Raw genomic sequence first — 22,284 nt, forward strand, 5'->3', positions numbered from 1 at the left:
ATAATATAAAAAGCAAACGAATGATCGTGTCGTGGGAAATATAGTGATTAATATGTAGGGAGAGTGTCAGAACTGAAGAAGGAAAAGGTGGGAACGAAGAGGATCCTAACTAGGGAAGAAAAGCCGGACTATCATAACGATGTGCAATGAAACGAGCTTTGTATTGGCAGAGTTATTTATTTTCCAGGTTTAATAGTCTGGACTTTAGTACTGAGAAGGGTGAGCTGCTGTGTAAACTCTTATCATTAGAGCACAAGAGGAACATTGATTTGGTAATAGAGGAAGAATTGTTGCAATAAGCAGTTTCTGCATACATTTGTTTATGTATTTTTTTAAATTTACCTCAATTTTAACAGGGAAGACACAGACTTAGGTCTCCTTTACAAATGTGCCTTGTATATACACACACATATATATATATACATATATATATACACACAAACAATATACACACACTATATATATAAATATATATATATATACACACACAGTTGAAGTCGGGAAGTTTACATACACTTAGGTTGGAGTCATTGAAACTTGTTTTTCAACCACTCCACAAATTTCTTGTTAACAAACTATAGTTTTGGCAAGTCGGTTAGAACATCTACTTTGTGCATGACACAAGTAATTTTTCCAACGATTGTTTACAGATTATTTCATTTATAATTCACTGTATCACAATTCCAGTGGGTCAGAAGTTTACATACACTAAGTTGACTGTGCCTTTAAACAGCTTGGAAAATTCCAGAAAATGATTTCAAGGCATTAGAAGCTTCTGATAGGCTAATTGACATCATTTGAGTCAATTGGGGGTGTACCTGTGGATGTATTTCAAGGTCTACCTTCAAACTCAGTGCCTCTTTGCTTGACATCATGGGAAAATCAAAATAAATCAGCCAAGTCCACAGTAAAAAGAACATTTGTAGACCTCCACAATTCTGGTTCATCCTTGGGAGCAATTTCCAAATGCCTGAAGGTACCACGTTCATCTTTACAAACAATAGTACGCAAGTATAAACACCATGGGACCACGCAGCCGTCATACTACTCAGGAAGGAGACGCATTCTGTCTCCTAGAGATGAACGTACTTTGGTGTGAAAAGTGCAAATCAATCCCAGAACAACAGCAAGGGACCTTGTGAAGATGCTGGAGGAAACAGGTACAAAAGTATCTATATCCACAGTAAAATGAGTCCTATATCGACATAAGCTGAAAGGCCGCTCAGCAAGGAAGAAGCCACTGCTCCAAAACCGCCATAAAAAAGCCAGACTACGGTTTACAACTGCACTTGGGGACAAAGATCGTACTTTTTGGATAAATGTCCTCTGGTCTGATGAAACAAAAATATAACTGTTTGGCCATAATGACCATCGTTATGTTTGGAGGAAAAAGGGGGAGACTTGCAAGCCGAAGAACACCATCCCAACTGTGAAGCACGGGGGTGGAAGCATTATGTTGTGGGGGTGCTTTGCTGCAGGAGGGACTGGTGCACTTCACAAAATAAATGGCATCATGAGTTAGGAAAATTATGTGAATATATTGAAACAACATCTCAAGACATCAGTCAGAAAGTTAAAGCTTGGTCGCAAATGGGTCTTGACCCCAAGCATACTTCCAAAGTTGTGGCAAGATGGCTTAGGGACAACAAGGTCAAGGTATTGGAGTGGCCACCACAAAGCCTGACGTCAATCCTATAGAAAATTTGTGGGCAGAACTGAAAAAGCGTGTGTCAGCAAGGAGGCCCACAAACCTGACTCAGTTACACCAGCTCTGTCAGGAGGAATGGGCCAAAATTCACTCAACTTATTGTGGGAAGCTTGTGGAAGGCTACCTGAAACGTTTGACCCAAGTGAAACAATTTAAAAGGCAATGCTACCAAATACACTCAATTAGTATGTAAACTTCTGACCCACTGGGAATGTCATGGAATAAATAAAAGCTGAAATAAATCACTCTCTCTACTATTATTCTGACATTTCACATTCCTAAAATAAAGTGGTGATCCTAACTGAACTAAGACAGGGAATTTTTACTAGGATTAAACGTCAGGAATTGTGAAAAACTGAGTTTAAATGTATTTGGCTAAGGTGTATGTAAACTTCTGACTTCAACTGTATATATTTATATACACATACATACACACACAATACCAGTCAAAAGTTTGGACACCTACGGACCTAAGGATTTTTCTTTATTTTTTATTATTTTCTACATTGTAGAATAATAGTGAAGAAATCAAAACTATGAAATAACAAATATGGAATCATGTAGTTACCAAAAAGTGAAAAGAAGACCAGGTGTGTCTGAAATGTTGACTGGTACTGTGTGTGTGTGTGTGTGTGTGTGTGTGTGTGTGTGTGTGTGTGTGTGTGTGTGTGTGTGTGTGTGTGTGTGTGTGTGTGTGTGTGTGTGTGTGTGTGTGTGTGTGTGTCTGTGTGTGTATATATATATATATTTATATATAGATTCAAATACAAATACACAGTCAAGGGAATCACAAATAAAACATCACAAATCACCCAGTAAAAAAGTTACATTCCTCCACAAATAAGTCCCTAATCAATACTTTAAACTGAACGGCACCAGAACATCAATAAGTCCCTAATCAATACTTTAAACTGAACGGCACCAGAACATCAATAAGTCCCTAATCAATACTTTAAACTGAACGGCACCAGAACATCAATAAGTCCCTAATCAATACTTTAAACAGAACGGCACCAGAACATCAATAAGTCCCTAATCAATACTTTAAACTGAACGGCACCAGAACATCAATAAGTCCCTAATCAATACTTTAAACAGAACGGCACCAGAACATCAATAAGTCCCTAATCAATACTTTAATCTGAACGGCACCAGAACATCAATAAGTCCCTAATCAATACTTTAATCTGAACGGCACCAGAACATCAATAAGTCCCTAATCAATACTTTAAACAGAACGGCACCAGAACATCAATAAGTCCCTAATCAATACTTTAATCTGAACGGCACCAGAACATCAATAAGTCCCTAATCAATACTTTAATCTGAACGGCACCAGAACATCAATAAGTCCCTAATCAATACTTTAATCTGAACGGCACCAGAACATCAATAAGTCCCTAATCAATACTTTAAACAGAACGGCACCAGAACATCAATAAGTCCCTAATCAATACTTTAATCTGAACGGCACCAGAACATCAATAAGTCCCTAATCAATACTTTAATCTGAACGGCACCAGAACATCAATAAGTCCCTAATCAATACTTTAATCTGAACGGCACCAGAACATCAATAAGTCCCTAATCAATACTTTAAACAGAACGGCACCAGAACATCAATAAGTCCCTAATCAATACTTTAATCTGAACGGCACCAGAACATCAATAAGTCCCTAATCAATACTTTAATCTGAACGGCACCAGAACATCAATAAGTCCCTAATCAATACTTTAAACTGAACGGCACCAGAACATCAATAAGTCCCTAATCAATACTTTAATCTGAACGGCACCAGAAACATCAAGATTAAATGTATTTGGAATTTTGTTCCAGCAAAACGGTGCATTAAAACTAAACCGTAGCCCTACTGTAGCTCGGTGGAGACCCTTAGGAACCTCAAGAGTTAACCAATCCTGTGAACTGTTGGGTTTTTTTGCAACTCAGGTGTCTTTACTTCAACAGCAAAGTTAGATAAGACAGAAGTTTATGAAGTAGGGCCTTGTAATTGTATTCATCTGACGAACCAATCTGGGTTTGGCAGATGCCAGGCGAACGCTACCTGCGTGAATGCATAGTGCATAGTCCAAACTGTAATGTTTGGTGGAGAAGGAATAATGGTCTGGGGCCCCTTAGTTTCAGTGAAGGGAAATCATAACGCTACAGTATACAGTTACATTCTAGATGATTCTGTGCTTTCAACTTTGTGGCAACAGTTTGGGGAAGGCCCTTTCCTGTTTCAGCATGACAATAAACCTGCGTACAAACATAAATGGTTTGTCGAGATCGGTGTGGAAGAACATGACTGGCCTGCACAGAGCCCTGACCTCAACCCCATCGAACACCTTTGGGATGAATTGGAATGCAGAGTACCAGCCAGGCCTAATCGCCATGTAGCCATTTATCTGGGATCCCTGTGATAGATCTCCCTCGCAGCTGATTGATGAAACATTTTACAATTCATACAATTAAATAGTCTCTGCCTTAAATCTTTGGATCGAGTTTTCCACAACAGTATCAAAACTGTCCCCTGTAACAAAACGAAGTGCATTATGGTAGATGGCATCCAAACATTAAAGAGTAGTACCAGCTTTACTTTGATGAATAATATAATATCATAATCAACAACCGATAAAAAGGTTGACTGGATAACTTAAGCTTCCTACTGCTTAGAGAAAAGGCACCATCTGTTTTTTGTAGAAAAAGACAACTTTAACATCTTAGCTTCTTAACCAGATCATCTATATGTTTTATAAACATAAGATCCATATCAATCCAAATGCCAAAACATAAATCATAAGGAATAAGCTTTTGAAGTGTCCTATATCTAGGAGATATAAGAAAGCTCAGAAAATGTATATACAGTGGGCTCCAAAATTACTGGCACCCCTGACTGGCAATGCACAAACAATACTTAAAAAAAATATAAACAATATAATTATGGAGATAAACTAAAATAACAACATGAGAGAAAGACTGTATTTTATTAATGTTTCAAAATAATTGATTGATTTAATTAAAAATCAATGTCCTCCAAATCAAGGTTAAACAAATTAATGGCACCCTTAAATATAGTTGTAAATAACATCTACCAACATTAAAACAGGAATTAAATTCCACTTCTTTAAGTTTATCTAAGTCTTAAGGAACTATATTGAGCCATTACATCACTTCCTGTTTCACTAGGGTATACAAATGAGGTAACACGCATGCAATATCCCTTTGTCATCCAACACCATGAAGAAAGCAAAATAACTGGCAGTTGAAAAGAGACAGATGGTCGTAGACCTTCATAAATCTGGTAATGGCTACAAGGAGATCTACAAACTATTGAATATACCACTGAGCCCTGTCATACCACTGAGCCCTGTCATACCACTGAGCCCTGTCATACCACTGAGCCCTGTCATACCACTGAGCCCTGTCATACCACTGAGCCCTGTCATACCACTGAGCCCTGTCATACCACTGAGCCCTGTCATACCACTGAGCTGTCAGGGCAATTAGTAAAATATTAAAACGATATAGAACAGTGGAAAACCTCACGGAAAGAGGACGCAAATGCATTTTGCCCCCCAGGATGGGGAGGAGGATGGTTAGAGAAGCAACTAAATCCCCAAGAATCACTGAAAGAGTTGCAGGCCTTGGTGGCATCTTGGGGTCACCAGGTTTCAAAAAGCACCATCAGACTCCACAACCACAGGCTCTTTGGAAGGGTTGCCAGAAGAAAGCACCATTAGACTCCACCTCCACATCCACAGGCTCTTTGGAAGGGTTGCCAGAAGAAAGCTCTTTCTGACCTCCAGACACAAAGCGCTTGGAGTTTGCCAAACGTCATTTAAATTATGACTGGAGGAAGGTGCTCTGGTCAGATGAGACCAAAATGGAACGTTTTGGTCAGAAACAGCATCGGCATGTTTGGCGTAGAAACAGAGATGCAAGGAGAGGCACCTCATACCCACGGTGAAATATGGAGGGGGGTCAGTGATGTTTTGGGGCGGTTTTAATTCCAGAGGTCCAGGGGCACCTCATACCCACGGTGAAATATGGAGGGGGGTCAGTGATGTTTTGGGGCGGTTTTAATTCCAGAGGTCCAGGGGCACCTCATACCCACGGTGAAATATGGAGGGGGGGCACCTCATACCCACGGTGAAATATGGAGGGGGTCAGTGATGTTTTGGGGCTGTTTTAATTCCAGAGGTCCAGGGGCACCTCATACCCACGGTGAAATATGGAGGGGGGTCAGTGATGTTTTGGGGCTGTTTTAATTCCAGAGGTCCAGGGGCACCTCATACCCACGGTGACATATGGAGGGGGGTCACCTCATACCCACGGTGACATATGGAGGGGGGTCACCTCATACCCACGGTGAAATATGGAGGGGGGTCAGTGATGTTTTGGGGCTGTTTTAATTCCAGAGGTCCAGAGGAACTGGTTAAGATAAATGGCATAATCAATTCCACTAAGTACCAGGCAATTATGGCTGACAATCTGATTGCCTCTGCCGGAAGGCTGGGACTTGGCCGTAGGTGGACTCTCCAACAAGACAATGACCCAAAACATACCTCAAGATCCACACAGAAATGGTTCTCTGATAACAATATAAATGTTCTGTCATGGCCGGACCTCAAACCAATAGAAAACATGTGGGCTGAGTGGAAGAGGGAAGTTGATAAGCACAAACCCAAGAATGTGAAGGATCTTGAAAGGATCTGTATAGAGGAATGGTCCAAAATCCCTCCAAATGTGTTCCTTAACCTTGTCAAACATTACAGGAAACTCCATGCTGTTATCCTTACCAGAGGTGGTGGCACTAAGTACTAAATGAGGAGCGCCAATAATTATGAAACCTTGATTTGATTTAGATTTTAGTGAAATGCATTTTGTATTAAATAATTGTATGATTTTGGTGGCTTCCATTGGAACATTATTAAAATACAGTATTTCTCACATGTTGGTATTTAGAGTTTCTCTCTATAATTATATTGTTTATATTGTTTACTGTATTGTCTGTGCATTGCCAGTCAGTGGAGCCCACTGTATATGTAGGAACACGTTTGATTGGAGAGCCATCTAATGATATGTACCCACTGATTCTTGGAGAATATTACGGCGCTTAGTTCAACTGTCGTCCTCCATCAGAACCTAACATATGAGCTTGTTTTACTCCAATGTTTGTAAACAAAAGTTATTATTATTATTTTTTTTACTATATAGCCACAAAACATTGTTAAAACGATCATTTTGATGGTCAGTCCTTGCATCCATATCTCTGTCTATGAATTTGAGAGTGGTTACATTTCTCCATCTTTATCCCTCAGCTTTTTAAGAGTTATGAGCCCAGTCCAAAAACCTATTATGTGGATATTATCTTTTTTTTGTTGTCAATGAGACCGCAATGAGTGAGTACAGCACAAAGAAATACACCTGAACTGGACCACCACAGTTCTCAGTCCTATTCACACTGTATATGGGTGACTGTAGGAGCAGCTGCCCTGAGACATAATATCAGATACTCAGATGAGGATACTGTTATTCTTGATATATGTGGAATTATAGGGTGGAGACAAGGGTAGATGTATGGGAGGGAAAAGGAGAGGGGGGGGGGTATCTGTGAGTAGAGGGCTGTCAAATAAGGTCAAAGGTCAAGTCAGGACCCCCACAGCCACTCTACTTCCCACGGCTGTGGTGGTTCACTAATGTACCTTGTAATATAGGAGAACTCCTTCTCTGGTGTAGATGGAGGTCACAAGGGGAGGATTGGGGGGGGGGGGGTCTCCTACATGTGCTCATCGATGTTGACCTCCAGTGGGTACGCCCCTACCTGGTACTCCTAGGGGACACACAAACATAGCCGCGGGAAGTAGGGGTGCCTCCGCGTTGGCCACTATGTTGCGATAATGTTTTCTGAGCCGCCTGTTCGTTGATACAATGTTTCAATGTTCTCAGTCGTCTGTTCGTTGATACAATGTTTCAATGTTCTCAGTCGTCTGTTTGTTGATACAATGTTTCAATGTTTTCTGAGCCGCCTGTTCGTTGATACAATGTTTCAATGTTCTTGGAGCCGCCTGTTCGTTGATACAATGTTTCAATGTTCTTGGAGCAGCCTGTTCGTTGATACAATGTTTCAATGTTCTTGGAGCAGCCTGTTCGTTGATACAATATTTCAATGTTCTTGGAGCAGCCTGTTCGTTGATACAATGTTTCAATGTTCTTGGAGCAGCCTGTTCGTTGATACAATGTTTCAATGTTCTTGGAGCAGCCTGTTCGTTGATACAATGTTTCAATGTTCTTGGAGCAGCCTGTTCGTTGATACAATGTTTCAATGTTCTTGGAGCAGCCTGTTCGTTGATACAATGTTTCAATGTTCTCAGTCGTCTGTTCGTTGATACAATGTTTCAATGTTCTTGGAGCAGCCTGTTCGTTGATACAATGTTTCAATGTTCTTGGAGCAGCCTGTTCGTTGATACAATGTTTCAATGTTCTCAGTCGTCTGTTCGTTGATACAATATTTCAATGTTCTTGGAGCAGCCTGTTCGTTGATACAATGTTTCAATGTTCTTGGAGCAGCCTGTTCGTTGATACAATGTTTCAATGTTCTTGGAGCAGCCTGTTCGTTGATACAATGTTTCAATGTTCTTGGAGCAGCCTGTTCGTTGATACAATGTTTCAATGTTCTTGGAGCAGCCTGTTCGTTGATACAATGTTTCAATGTTCTCAGTCGTCTGTTCGTTGATACAATGTTTCAATGTTCTTGGAGCAGCCTGTTCGTTGATACAATGTTTCAATGTTCTTGGAGCAGCCTGTTCGTTGATACAATGTTTCAATGTTCTTGGAGCAGCCTGTTCGTTGATACAATGTTTCAATGTTCTCAGTCGTCTGTTCGTTGATACAATGTTTCAATGTTCTTGGAGCCGCCTGTTCGTGGATACAATGTTTCAATGTTCTTGGAGCAGCCTGTTCGTTGATACAATGTTTCAATGTTCTCAGTCGTCTGTTCGTTGATACAATGTTTCAATGTTCTTGGAGCCGCCTGTTCGTTGATACAATGTTTCAATGTTCTTGGAGCAGCCTGTTCGTTGATACAATGTTTCAATGTTCTTGGAGCCGCCTGTTCGTTGATACAATGTTTCAATGTTCTCAGTCGTCTGTTTGTTGATACAATGTTTCAATGTTTTCTGAGCCGCCTGTTCGTTGATACAATGTTTCAATGTTTTCTGAGCCGCCTGTTCGTTGATACAATGTTTCAATGTTCTTGGAGCCGCCTGTTCGTTGATACAATGTTTCAATGTTCTTGGAGCAGCCTGTTCGTTGATACAATGTTTCAATGTTCTTGGAGCAGCCTGTTCGTTGATACAATGTTTCAATGTTCTTGGAGCAGCCTGTTCGTTGATACAATGTTTCAATGTTCTTGGAGCAGCCTGTTCGTTGATACAATGTTTCAATGTTCTTGGAGCAGCCTGTTCGTTGATACAATGTTTCAATGTTCTTGGAGCAGCCTGTTCGTTGATACAATGTTTCAATGTTCTTGGAGCAGCCTGTTCGTTGATACAATGTTTCAATGTTCTCAGTCGTCTGTTCGTTGATACAATGTTTCAATGTTCTTGGAGCAGCCTGTTCGTTGATACAATGTTTCAATGTTCTTGGAGCAGCCTGTTCGTTGATACAATGTTTCAATGTTCTCAGTCGTCTGTTCGTTGATACAATGTTTCAATGTTCTTGGAGCAGCCTGTTCGTTGATACAATGTTTCAATGTTCTTGGAGCCGCCTGTTCGTTGATACAATGTTTCAATGTTCTTGGAGCAGCCTGTTCGTTGATACAATGTTTCAATGTTCTCAGTCGTCTGTTCGTTGATACAATGTTTCAATGTTCTTGGAGCCGCCTGTTCGTTGATACAATGTTTCAATGTTCTTGGAGCAGCCTGTTCGTTGATACAATGTTTCAATGTTCTCAGTCGTCTGTTCGTTGATACAATGTTTCAATGTTCTTGGAGCCGCCTGTTAGTTGATACAATGTTTCAATGTTCTTGGAGCCGCCTGTTCGTTGATACAATGTTTCAATGTTCTTGGAGCAGCCTGTTCGTTGATACAATGTTTCAATGTTCTCAGTCGTCTGTTCGTTGATACAATGTTTCAATGTTCTTGGAGCCGCCTGTTCGTTGATACAATGTTTCAATGTTCTTGGAGCAGCCTGTTCGTTGATACAATGTTTCAATGTTCTTGGAGCAGCCTGTTCGTTGATACAATGTTTCAATGTTCTTGGAGCAGCCTGTTCGTTGATACAATGTTTCAATGTTCTTGGAGCAGCCTGTTCGTTGATACAATGTTTCAATGTTCTTGGAGCAGCCTGTTCGTTGATACAATGTTTCAATGTTCTTGGAGCCGCCTGTTCGTTGATACAATGTTTCAATGTTCTTGGAGCAGCCTGTTCGTTGATACAATGTTTCAATGTTCTTGGAGCAGCCTGTTCGTTGATACAATGTTTCAATGTTCTTGGAGCAGCCTGTTCGTTGATACAATGTTTCAATGTTCTTGGAGCAGCCTGTTCGTTGATACAATGTTTCAATGTTCTTGGAGCAGCCTGTTCGTTGATACAATGTTTCAATGTTCTCAGTCGTCTGTTCGTTGATACAATGTTTCAATGTTCTTGGAGCAGCCTGTTCGTTGATACAATGTTTCAATGTTCTTGGAGCAGCCTGTTCGTTGATACAATGTTTCAATGTTCTCAGTCGTCTGTTCGTTGATACAATGTTTCAATGTTCTTGGAGCCGCCTGTTCGTTGATACAATGTTTCAATGTTCTTGGAGCAGCCTGTTCGTTGATACAATGTTTCAATGTTCTCAGTCGTCTGTTCGTTGATACAATGTTTCAATGTTCTTGGAGCCGCCTGTTCGTTGATACAATGTTTCAATGTTCTTGGAGCAGCCTGTTCGTTGATACAATGTTTCAATGTTCTTGGAGCCGCCTGTTCGTTGATACAATGTTTCAATGTTCTTGGAGCAGCCTGTTCGTTGATACAATGTTTCAATGTTCTCAGTCGTCTGTTCGTTGATACAATGTTTCAATGTTCTTGGAGCCGCCTGTTCGTTGATACAATGTTTCAATGTTCTTGGAGCAGCCTGTTCGTTGATACAATGTTTCAATGTTCTCAGTCGTCTGTTCGTTGATACAATGTTTCAATGTTCTTGGAGCCGCCTGTTCGTTGATACAATGTTTCAATGTTCTTGGAGCCGCCTGTTCGTTGATACAATGTTTTAATGTTCTTGGAGCAGCCTGTTCGTTGATACAATGTTTCAATGTTCTCAGTCGTCTGTTCGTTGATACAATGTTTCAATGTTCTTGGAGCCGCCTGTTCGTTGATACAATGTTTCAATGTTCTTGGAGCAGCCTGTTCGTTGATACAATGTTTCAATGTTCTCAGTCGTCTGTTCGTTGATACAATGTTTCAATGTTCTTGGAGCAGCCTGTTCGTTGATACAATGTTTCAATGTTCTCAGTCGTCTGTTCGTTGATACAATGTTTCAATGTTCTTGGAGCAGCCTGTTCGTTGATACAATGTTTCAATGTTCTCTGAGCCGCCTGTTCGTTGATACAATGTTTCAATGTTCTCTGAGCCGCCTGTTCGTTGATACAATGTTTCAATGTTCTCTGAGCCGCCTGTTCGTTGATACAATGTTTCAATGTTCTCTGAGCCGCCTGTTCGTTGATACAATGTTTCAATGTTCTCTGAGCCGCCTGTTCGTTGATACAATGTTTCAATGTTCTCTGAGCCGCCTGTTCGTTGATACAATGTTTCAATGTTCTCTGAGCCGCCTGTTCGTTGATACAATGCTTCAGTATTCGCAGAATGTTTCCCTTCCCTGGTGAATAATGCAGACAGGCAAAGACATAAATAACCTGGGCGCACATGATGCTGCCATCCCTGTGCTGAGAGGTATGACGGCTGCGTGGTCCCATGGTGTTTATACTTGCGTACTATTGTTTGTACAGATGAACATGGTACCTTCAGGCGTTTGGAAATTGCTCCCAAGGATGAACCAGACTTGTGGAGGTCTACAAATTTTCTTGGCTGATTTATTTTGATTTTCCCATGATGTCAAGCAAAGAGGCACTGAGTATGAAGGTAGGCCTTGAAATACATCCACAGGTACACCTCCATTTGACTCAAATGATGTCAATTAGCCTATCAGAAGCTTCTAATGCCATGAAATTATTTTCTGGAATTTTCCAAGCTGTTTAAAGGCACAGTCAACTTAGTGTATGTAAACGTCTGACCCACAGGAATTGTGATACAGTGAATTATAAATGAAATTATCTGTCTGTAAACAATTGTTGGAATAATGACTTGTGTCATGCACAAAGTAGATGTCCTAACCGACTTGCCAAAACTATAGCTTGTTAACAAGACATTTGTGGAGTGGTTTTAATGGCTCCAACCTAAGTGTTGGTAAACTTCTGACTTCTAGTGTATATATATATATATATATATGTGTATATGGGTATGTGTGTGTATGTTTATATAAATATTTACCAAAAAATATATGGGGGATTGGAAATGATGCAGACAATTAAATTCAATATTAAAGCTGATCCACCCCCTTGTTAAATACAATTTAAAACATTTACAAAAAAACAGTTTTTGCTTTGTCATTATAGGGTATTGTGATGTCATTATAGGGTATTGTGATGTCATTATAGGGTATTGTGTGTAGATTGATTAGGGGGGGGGGACTATAATCCATTTTAGAATAAGGCTGTAACGTAACAAAATGTGGAAAAAGTCAAGGGGTCTGAATACTTTCCGAATACACTGTATATAGAGCCATTATTGCATGGAACTCCCGTCAATCTCATATTGCTCAAATGAACAGCAAACGTCATTTTAAAAGAACTGAAAAAGCAACGCATTACGGCACAACGCCTCAACCCTATTTGACCTAGTTTGTGTGTATGTATTGATATGTAGGCTTCGCGAGTCCTTTTTAAATCATTGTAGTTCTGTCCTTGGGCTGTTCTTGTCTACTGATGTTCTGTATTAAGTCATGTTTCATGTTTTGTGTGGACCACAGGAAAAGTAGCCGCTGCTTTTGCAACAACTAACGGGGATCCTAATAAAATGGGGTGTATTTCTACACACCCCATTTAGCCATACACTAGGGTTAGCTGTATTTCCACACACCCCATTTAGCCATACCCTAGGGTTTAGCTGTATTTCCACACACCCCATTTAGCCATACCCTAGGGTTAGCTGTATTTCCACACACCCCATTTAGCCATACCCTAGGGTTTAGCTGTATTTCCACACACCCCATTTAGCCATACCCTAGGGTTAGCTGTATTTCCACACACCCCATTTAGCCATACCCTAGGGTTAGCTGTATTTCCACACACCCCATTTAGCCATATGCTAGGGTTAGCTGTATTTCCACACAGCCATACCCTAGGGTTAGCTGTATTTCCACACACCCCATTTAGCCATATGCTAGGGTTAGCTGTATTTCCACACAGCCATACCCTAGGGTTAGCTGTATTTCCACACCCCATTTAGCCATACACTAGGGTTAGCTGTATTTCCACACACCCCATTTAGCCATACCCCAGGGTTGGCTGTATTTCCACACACCCCATTTAGCCATACCCTAGGGTTAGCCCCCCCAAACTATTTCCAGCTATGCACACATACCAATGTAGCTCTCCAGAATTAGGGTAAGTGAATGGAGTTAGTGACCAGGGCCCAAAGAGTCTCAGAGTCGAGAGGCATGAATCATCATAATACTGTTCATTATGATCGTACCATTTGCAAATTCTTAGACTGGATTGTTCTCTTGGGTCAAAGTGAATTGTTATCTTGGGACCTAGGCTACTTGTATCAGTTGGTATAGATTAACTTCATGATGATGAGTTTCTACATGTGCCCAGTGAAGTTGCTTAGCTGTATTTCCACACACTCGATTTAGCCATACCCTAGGGTTAGCTGTATTTCCACACACCCCATTTAGCCATACACTAGGGTTAGCTGTTGGTATAGATTAACTTCATGATGGTGAGTTTCTACATGTGCCCAGTGAAGTTGCTTTGCCCTCCAGTGGCCACCAGCGCTCTCCAGACTGGTACTGGAAATCCTAAGTGGACAGGCTGACAGAAAGATGTACTGGCAGACTGAGCAAAATAATCAAATGCAAATGTTGTAGTTGATTGTGTAATTACCTTGACATACTTTTCAGATGGTTGCTAGACAGAGGCCAGAGGTGACTTTATTCTAAATGTTAAAGTAATATAAACAGAACCTAATCAAGCTAATGTATACAGTAAAAAGAGTTACTAGCCCGTTAGCAGAACACACTGTGGGTTACTAGCCCGTTAGCAGAACACACTGTGGGTTACTAGCCCGTTAGCAGAACACACTGTGGGTTACTAGCCCGTTAGCAGAACACACTGTGGGTTACTAGCCCGTTAGCAGAACACACTGTGGGTTACTAGCCCGTTAGCAGAACACACTGTGGGTTACTAGCCCGTTAGCAGAACACACTGTGGGTTACTAGCCCGTTAGCAGAACACACTGTGGGTTACTAGCCCGTTAGCAGAACACACTGTGGGTTACTAGCCCGTTAGCAGAACGAACACACTGTGGGTTACTAGCCCGTTAGCAGAACGAACACACTGTGGGTTACTAGCCCGTTAGCAGAACGAACACACTGTGGGTTACTAGCCCGTTAGCAGAACGAACACACTGTGGGTTACTAGCCCGTTAGCAGAACGAACACACTGTGGGTTACTAGCCCGTTAGCAGAACACACTGTGGGTTACTAGCTCGTTAGCAGAACACACTGTGGGTTACTAGCCCGTTAGCAGAACACACTGTGGGTTACTAGCCCGTTAGCAGAACACACTGTGGGTTACTAGCCCGTTAGCAGAACACACTGTGGGTTACTAGCCCGTTAGCAGAACACACTGTGGGTTACTAGCCCGTTAGCAGAACACACTGTGGGTTACTAGCCCGTTAGCAGAACACACTGTGGGTTACTAGCCCGTTAGCAGAACACACTGTGGGTTACTAGCCCGTTAGCAGAACGAACACACTGTGGGTTACTAGCCCGTTAGCAGAACGAACACACTGTGGGTTACTAGCCCGTTAGCAGAACGAACACACTGTGGGTTACTAGCCCGTTAGCAGAACACACTGTGGGTTACTAGCTCGTTAGCAGAACACACTGTGGGTTACTAGCTCGTTAGCAGAACACACTGTGGGTTACTAGCCCGTTAGCAGAACACACTGTGGGTTACTAGCCCGTTAGCAGAACACACTGTGGGTTACTAGCCCGTTAGCAGAACACACTGTGGGTTACTAGCCCGTTAGCAGAACGAACACACTGTGGGTTACTAGCCCGTTAGCAGAACACACTGTGGGTTACTAGCTCGTTAGCAGAACACACTGTGGGTTACTAGCTCGTTAGCAGAACACACTGTGGGTTACTAGCCCGTTAGCAGAACACACTGTGGGTTACTAGCCCGTTAGCAGAACACACTGTGGGTTACTAGCCCGTTAGCAGAACACACTGTGGGTTACTAGCCCGTTAGCAGAACACACTGTGGGTTACTAGCCCGTTAGCAGAACACACTGTGGGTTACTAGCCCGTTAGCAGAACACACTGTGGGTTACTAGCCCGTTAGCAGAACACACTGTGGGTTACTAGCCCGTTAGCAGAACACACTGTGGGTTACTAGCCCATTAGCTAGCTAACTATATAGCTAGGTGTCATCATCTAAAATGACCCTAATTTATAAAACAGTTCTTATTTGATTAATGGTGGTCAGACCCATCTATGTGAAGCTAGCCACAATAAGGATTAGCCACAAGTGGACTTTGCGGTTAGCCTTCAAAATAAAAGTATGTAGATGACAATGATGCAAATAAATACAAATAGTAGAATTATGCCATAATTGAATAGCTCATAATAAACGAGGTCGGGATATTGTCATATAAAATCAACATAATAAATTAATTTGTTCATTTGACATCTGTTGACATCACACTGGATGTATTATACTTTAGAATTGCATTGGGGGGCATCCTTATTTCACTGTACAGCCTTACCTATGGATTGTGGATCAATGACATGGGGTATCAGTCCACTCAGTGACACCCAGAGAACATTAGCATCGTAGCTCTTATTGCGGGACTCTGAAACAACTGAATTGAGCCACATTTATTGTCAACCCATGTGTACTGAACACTATTCAAGAGGAAAAACAATACTGCGTGGATGTTTTGGAGTCTGATAACTCTGAGGGTGTTGGGGAAAAAATATATTTGGTATTGAGTAGACTGATACCCCATTTCATTGATCCCCAATCCTTAGGTAAAGCTGTACAGTGTAATATGAATGTCAATACACACAATAGGCTGACTGGGGAGGTGATTTGTCACAGTCCCACAATAAGAGCTACAACGCTAATATTTGTGTAAACTTTCACAGTTGTGTTCTGAGGGTGTCACCGACTAGACTGATCCCCCATTTCATTGCTTCACATTCCAACCTTGTTTAACATGATCTAGTCTAAATATGGCATGACTCCACCAATTGTAACCTTCTGCATCACCATCAGATGTACTTTTATTTTGAAGGCAAAACGCAAATTCCACTATTGTGCCTAATCCTTATTGTGGCTAGCTTCACAACACATAACCGGTCCTGTCGAACCTTACTAGTCAGATGAATCCAATGGTTGCTTATAACATTAGCTTTGGGCAACAGGGTTAAGTAGCTGGCTAGCTATTTCTTTTCATGAACTGAAGGTTCAATTTCAATAATGAACAAGTGGCTAACTAGCTAATACTTACTCACATGGATTCCTAAATCATTGCTAAGAATAATGAAAATGACTGCAGTTTCTACTCTTCATTGTTTTCAGGCTGGTTGTAATTGCTGCTAGTTAGGTAACAAGCGAAAGCTAACTACCCCAGAAGTAGCGGTCCAACAAATAATGCCTTATTACCAACGCGATTATTGTACATCGTTCGTGGCCAGTTTGTGCTTGTTTGCAGACTTTTTTGTACAGCTTTGACAGTGCTACTGATAGTATTGGGGTGGCACTTAACTTGCAAGTGCAAATTCAGCACACAAAACATTCTATAATATAATTGTGTTCTTTGACGTACATCTTTTCTTTTCTTACACACAAAGACCCAAACAGCTTCCACACTATGCATATGCCTTAAAAGACAATTGATGCTTGTTCTGAAAATGTGCTTGAATGATTCGTATGGAGGGTGTGACGCATTCGCGGAGCCTCCATGGGCCAAATCAAGCGCTAACGCATCGCCATGTGCCTCTCAAATTGTGTTAACAATGTAGAGGGCTCCGTGTAGCGCCGCGTCGCAATTAACGCTGTACGGCCACCGCAGATATCAGATTGACCATTCAAAACCTTTAAATCGTAGCAACAGTAAAACTATGGGGCAGTGTTGTGGGAGAGGAGCAGCAACAACAAATCAGCATACAAAACGTTTATTTGTGACGCAGGTCGGCGCGACGGTCAGCCTGATCCGGTGGGCAGTCAGATCTGGCCTCAACACCGGTCCATGAATCCGAATCGGTGTAGGCGAACGTGAGTAGATGACCTCGGAAACAAAAAAGTCCGGACAGCTTTGGACGCAGTCTCCAGTTCTTAGACCTCAGTGACGCCATCTATTGGCGTTCATCCCCTAAACACTATGGGCTTCAGAAGGCCATATGATTAACAGATCTTCACACCCGAAGTACCGCATCATTGCATTTTAGTGGCTCGAATTACATTGCATACTAAATACTACTTATTTGATTAATTATTAGTGTCTTGTATGTTCAGGAAGCATGTCCAGCCTACATGGGTATATAATGTGGAGGGTGCTACTTGTCCTATATAAAAGCAACAGTATTCAAAGGCTGCTTCTTGTGTGTCAATTACTAGTATAAACATTCTGACCAATCAGAAAACAAAGTGGATTTGAGATCATTTTTATTTCAACTGTAAAAAAAATAAAAATAAATCTGACCGAGCCAATCGATCGCCTGACAGTAGTCTGATCACAAAAAGCACTTCATCTTTAAAGCAACAAAATCAGCCAATTAAACAATATTTCATTGTTTAACATTTAAAAAACACTTGCCCCACCACTTTCAGTAAAAAGCTGGAGGGTTTGACCATCCGTGATAATAAAATTTAGTTTTAACCACATTGAGGCCATTTGTTTACATTTCCTTCAGAACACATTACTTCACACAAACAGCGTGAAGAGAGCAGAGAAGGAAACGGCGAGCAGAGAAGGAAACGGCAAGCAGAGAGGCTATAAAAAAGGGGCACAAACATACCATTAGAAATGTTCGTCCCAAATGGCACCATGTTCCCTATATAGTGCACTACTTTTCAACCAGGGCCCGTGGGTTGTTTAGGTCAAAAGTAGTGCACTACCCAGGGAATATGGTCCCATATGGGACCCAGTCAAAGGATGCATTCGTTCTCTCGCACACATAGGGCGTGGCTCAACATTTAGAGTAGACCATTCTATTGGTCCTACAGTGGAAACTACTTGACCCCCCCCCCCCCCAAAATGGGCCCCTGTTGAAAAGTAGCGCACTATATTAGGGAATAGGGTAGCATATCAGACACACAATCTTTACTGTCCTCACATCAGCTCATTAATTAAAAAAATTACACCGAAAGAATTTAAAATACAATTCAACTGTTTCTACAAAATAGAGATGAACTTGCATTAGGAGAGGCTCAATTAAAACAGAAAGTATCCCAGGAAGGTATGCTAGAGACACTAAGAAAGTTCTGTCACTGCAAAGGAGCACATTGACAGGATCCCCTGAGATTCAATAAGTCTCAGACCACTGTTCTTTCACAGACAGTAGTATCCAGTTACCCAGCAGTCTGCATCACATAAAATGGGGCAGTTTCATGGACCGAGATTAAGCCTAGTCTTGGACTAAGCATTATATTTTAGTTCGGGACTAGGTTTAACCCATGTCCGGGAAACCAGGCGTGTCAAGTAAGGGACCGTGTGTGACATGTAAAATCATTTATCTAAAAAGAGAGATGTACATAAACCACACCCATAGTACATTCAATGAATCAGTACAACTATAGATGTGTTTTTTTTAATAGATAAAACAGTCTGGTAGATCCACTCGACAACCCTGTAACATTGCTTCTCCCCAAATAAAGAAACAAACTTCTGTCAGAAAAAAGGGTTTCCATTCCCTCCCCACTTCTCCAAACTGCCCGGTAAATTTATATTAACAATTGCAAAAACCTGTCCCACATGTTTTACGAAAAACAGAACACATTTATTGAGTAAAAAAAAAAAAAGCGTTGCAACAGTATTTCTCCTGAAAGATTGTGTCGGTCGGTCTTTATTCGTTATCCCATCACCACACGTGACGCCTGCAGTGTGCCACCGCCTGGGAGACAGACAGACAACAACCCATAGGTTAGACAGCAATAGGCATCCTAGGGGCTTCTCCATCCTTTACATAAGATATCCGGTCTGATATTTCAGGAGTACTTTAGTCACAGGATTTCAAGAACAGACCTGGATGAGCCGTTCTTCTCGGCCAATCATAACGCACGGCCGGAAATAACAGTTGGATAATAAAAACATTTAAAAAATTTAATCAGGAATTTGTATCAAATGCATTTAAACCAGGGGAGCTACATTGACGATCTATTTCTCAACCCTGGAATGAAACGTCACTCACTGCGGTTGTGCTACTATGATAGAAACAGTGCAGCCCAGTGCCTGCGTGTAGAGTACTCACGTTGCAGAGTTTTGCAGAGTCCATGTTCTTGCACCAGAACGCCGGTCCCCAGCTACACTGGTCCATACCCAGAAGACTTTGCACTGCCTCGGGACACAATCCCACCTTCTGTAAACCCAGGACAACCACAGAACCCACTGTCAGATACTGGCATTCATATAACTTATTCATTTCAACCAGGGAAGTCAGTGAAGTTAAATCGTCTTTATCGATCTTGACAGTAGAGGTTTTTCCCCTCTTCCATCATCATACTTCTGACACCTTTTCTCTATAATGCAGTGTATTCCTCTAGGTATTCCAGTGTATTCCTCTAGGTATTCCAGTGCTCACCATGCAGACAAAGTCAGGGTCCAACGTCTGCAGCAGGAGCTGAACCAGCATGGGCTCATACTGCTCAATCAGCTGGTCACACTGGAGAAAGAGAAAGAAAGATTAACAGTCACACCAACAACATCTAGTTGACCAGTTACTAGCCAATATTCATTCTTCTTCTGTTGCAGTAACAGAGTTTAGGAAACACCGTTTTCCCATTTCATGGTCAGTGTAATCTACCAATGATAACAACACGTGGAACAAGTAGACGTCTCCATCCTCACCTCGCCCCTGACGGTCTCCGGGACAAAGCTGCAGACTTTCCTGACTGCGTCTTCAATCTGAGCCTGTGTGGCGTTCTGTTCCAGGATCCCGTCGATGTAACGCACGGCCATCTTGCAGATGTCACAGAGGCCTCCCGCCTCGACCTGGGACTGGTCCAACACCGCTGAGGGACGGGGGAAACAAGGAGACCACTTCATCTGGATTGGAGCACCATCAATAAAATTGGCCTTTTCTAGTTGAATGATCTTGAATAAAAATTGTTATACGGTTTTGGCCCGGTCGTTCTCTAATCTGTATGCATTAAAAGAACCTACAGGGCCTGCTCCACATGTCTCAAACACACAGGATAGATCTCACACACACACCTCAAGACTTTCCAAGCACACTCCCTCTACTCACGGATGAAGGCACGGCTGGCGTCATTGCAGAGCCCCAGCACGGTGCAGATAGTCTTGGGGTCGGCCTCCTGTAGCAGCAGCTTAATGATGGCCTGGCCGTAGGACTCAATCAGATCTTTACACTGGGCTGACAGGGAGGGCGGCAGCACAGAGCACACAGTCTCCAACACGCGCACCACATCTTGCTGAGAAGAGGGAGGAAGGAGTGGAAGAGGACAGGGGTCAGTTAGGCATGACTTAAATCTCCTTCCCCAGACACGTCTGCCCAAATGCCAATGTGTCTAACCTGGCCTTCGTTAGCAAACAAAAAGAATCTCCCGGTGGATAGGCATTGGCTTAATCTACCAACCAATAACCTCCCACAACACCTTCCCACTAACCCGTCGCGTTCATGTGATTCGCACAAATTAAAATGATCACCTATACTTTACTTAATAAGATCACGTCCATAGAATGAAGAACTCCTCTGAATGGTTGATGTCCCAGTGTTATATGCTACGTGTAACAACGGTGTTGTCTGTTCACACTGCTATGCTTTATCTTGGCCAGGTCGCAGTTGTAAATGAGAACTTGTTCTCAACTAGCCTACCTGGTTAAATAAAGGTGAAATAAAAAAAATATGCACAAAATCCTGGGGATGAGGTCAGGTGTGACCAACACCATTTAATCTCACCTTCCTTTTATCTCCAAGTTAAGTCATTGCCTAGACACCATTTATCTTCCTAGGTTTTTGAGAGAAAATTCTCATAAGACGACAGCTTGGCTTAAAAAAGGTAGCGAGCTAAGAGCGCCTTCGGCAGTGAGGATATAAAGGTAGCTAGCTAAGAGCGCCTTCAGCAGTGAGGATATAAAGGTAGCTAGAGCTAAGAGCGCCGTCGGCAGTGAGGATATAAAAGGTAGCTAGCTAAGGGCGCCTTCGGCAGTGAGGATATAAAGGTAGCTAGCTAAGAGCGCCTTCAGCAGTCAGGATATAAAGAAAGCGCTTCTCGGTCGGCGTGGCAGTTTGACAGTGTGTCCAACTCTGCAGAAGTCTTAGTTTGTAAAGTGTTTTAAGTTGATCGCCGGGGTTACCTCTATGGCACCATGGCTGTATATTTTGGGACCGCTCCAGTCATTGACATTTGCGAAGCTACTCTCCAGTGGCCACCAGGCTACTCTCCAGTGGCCACCAGGCTACTCTCCAGTGGCCACCAGGCTACTCTCCAGTGGCCACCAGGCTACTCTCCAGTGGCCACCAGGCTACTCTCCAGTGGCCACCAGGCTACTCTCCAGTGGCCACCAGGCTACTCTCCAGTGGCCACCAGGCTACTCTCCAGTGGCCACCAGGCTACTCTCCAGTGGCCACCAGGCTACTCTCTAGTCAGTCTGTTCTGCTGATGTGTGGTAGTGGTACTCTATCCTACTCTTGTCCTTTTCAGCAGGGTTAATACCTGCCTGGTGCCCCATCCAAACCTTTAGCGGTGGTGTCAGAGGGGTGAAGATACAAAGTGAACTAGGGTAAAACAATATCCACTGCTGCTTGCACAGTAATAACCATCATAAAGGGTCAGAGTAATGGGTGGCCTGAGGACGCAGAGATAAGACGCATTGTACTAAATTCTTGTTCGTCCTTGACACACAGGACAAACGAGCCCACTTGGCCTCCAGGGGTGTTTAATGAAGAGATTCTGTAATGAATAACTCATACATTCTAGCCTATTGCAGACAGAATCCTTGTTTAAGAACCCTGAAGACACAGTCTGTGTGTTACATTAATAACAATTTCAGTTGAACTAT

General features: G+C 42.2%; 1 protein-coding gene across 1 annotated transcript in view; it reads right to left on the minus strand.

Moving 5' to 3' along the window:
- Positions 1–17,691: 17,691 nt before the first annotated feature.
- psap (prosaposin) overlaps positions 17,692–22,284 on the minus strand; it is a 32,272-nt gene continuing 27,679 nt past the window's right edge. The window contains exons 10-14 of the mRNA XM_020474981.2: positions 20,510–20,693; positions 20,110–20,273; positions 19,844–19,924; positions 19,514–19,621; positions 17,692–19,156 (exon numbers count right to left, since the gene is read on the minus strand). Of these exons, the coding sequence (XP_020330570.1) occupies positions 19,124–19,156; positions 19,514–19,621; positions 19,844–19,924; positions 20,110–20,273; positions 20,510–20,693 (570 nt within the window). The 3' untranslated portion in view covers positions 17,692–19,123. The remainder of the gene's footprint in view (positions 19,157–19,513; positions 19,622–19,843; positions 19,925–20,109; positions 20,274–20,509; positions 20,694–22,284) is intronic.

This window comes from Oncorhynchus kisutch, linkage group LG20 (assembly GCF_002021735.2).
Source record: "Oncorhynchus kisutch isolate 150728-3 linkage group LG20, Okis_V2, whole genome shotgun sequence".
NCBI classification, from domain to species: domain Eukaryota; kingdom Metazoa; phylum Chordata; class Actinopteri; order Salmoniformes; family Salmonidae; genus Oncorhynchus; species Oncorhynchus kisutch.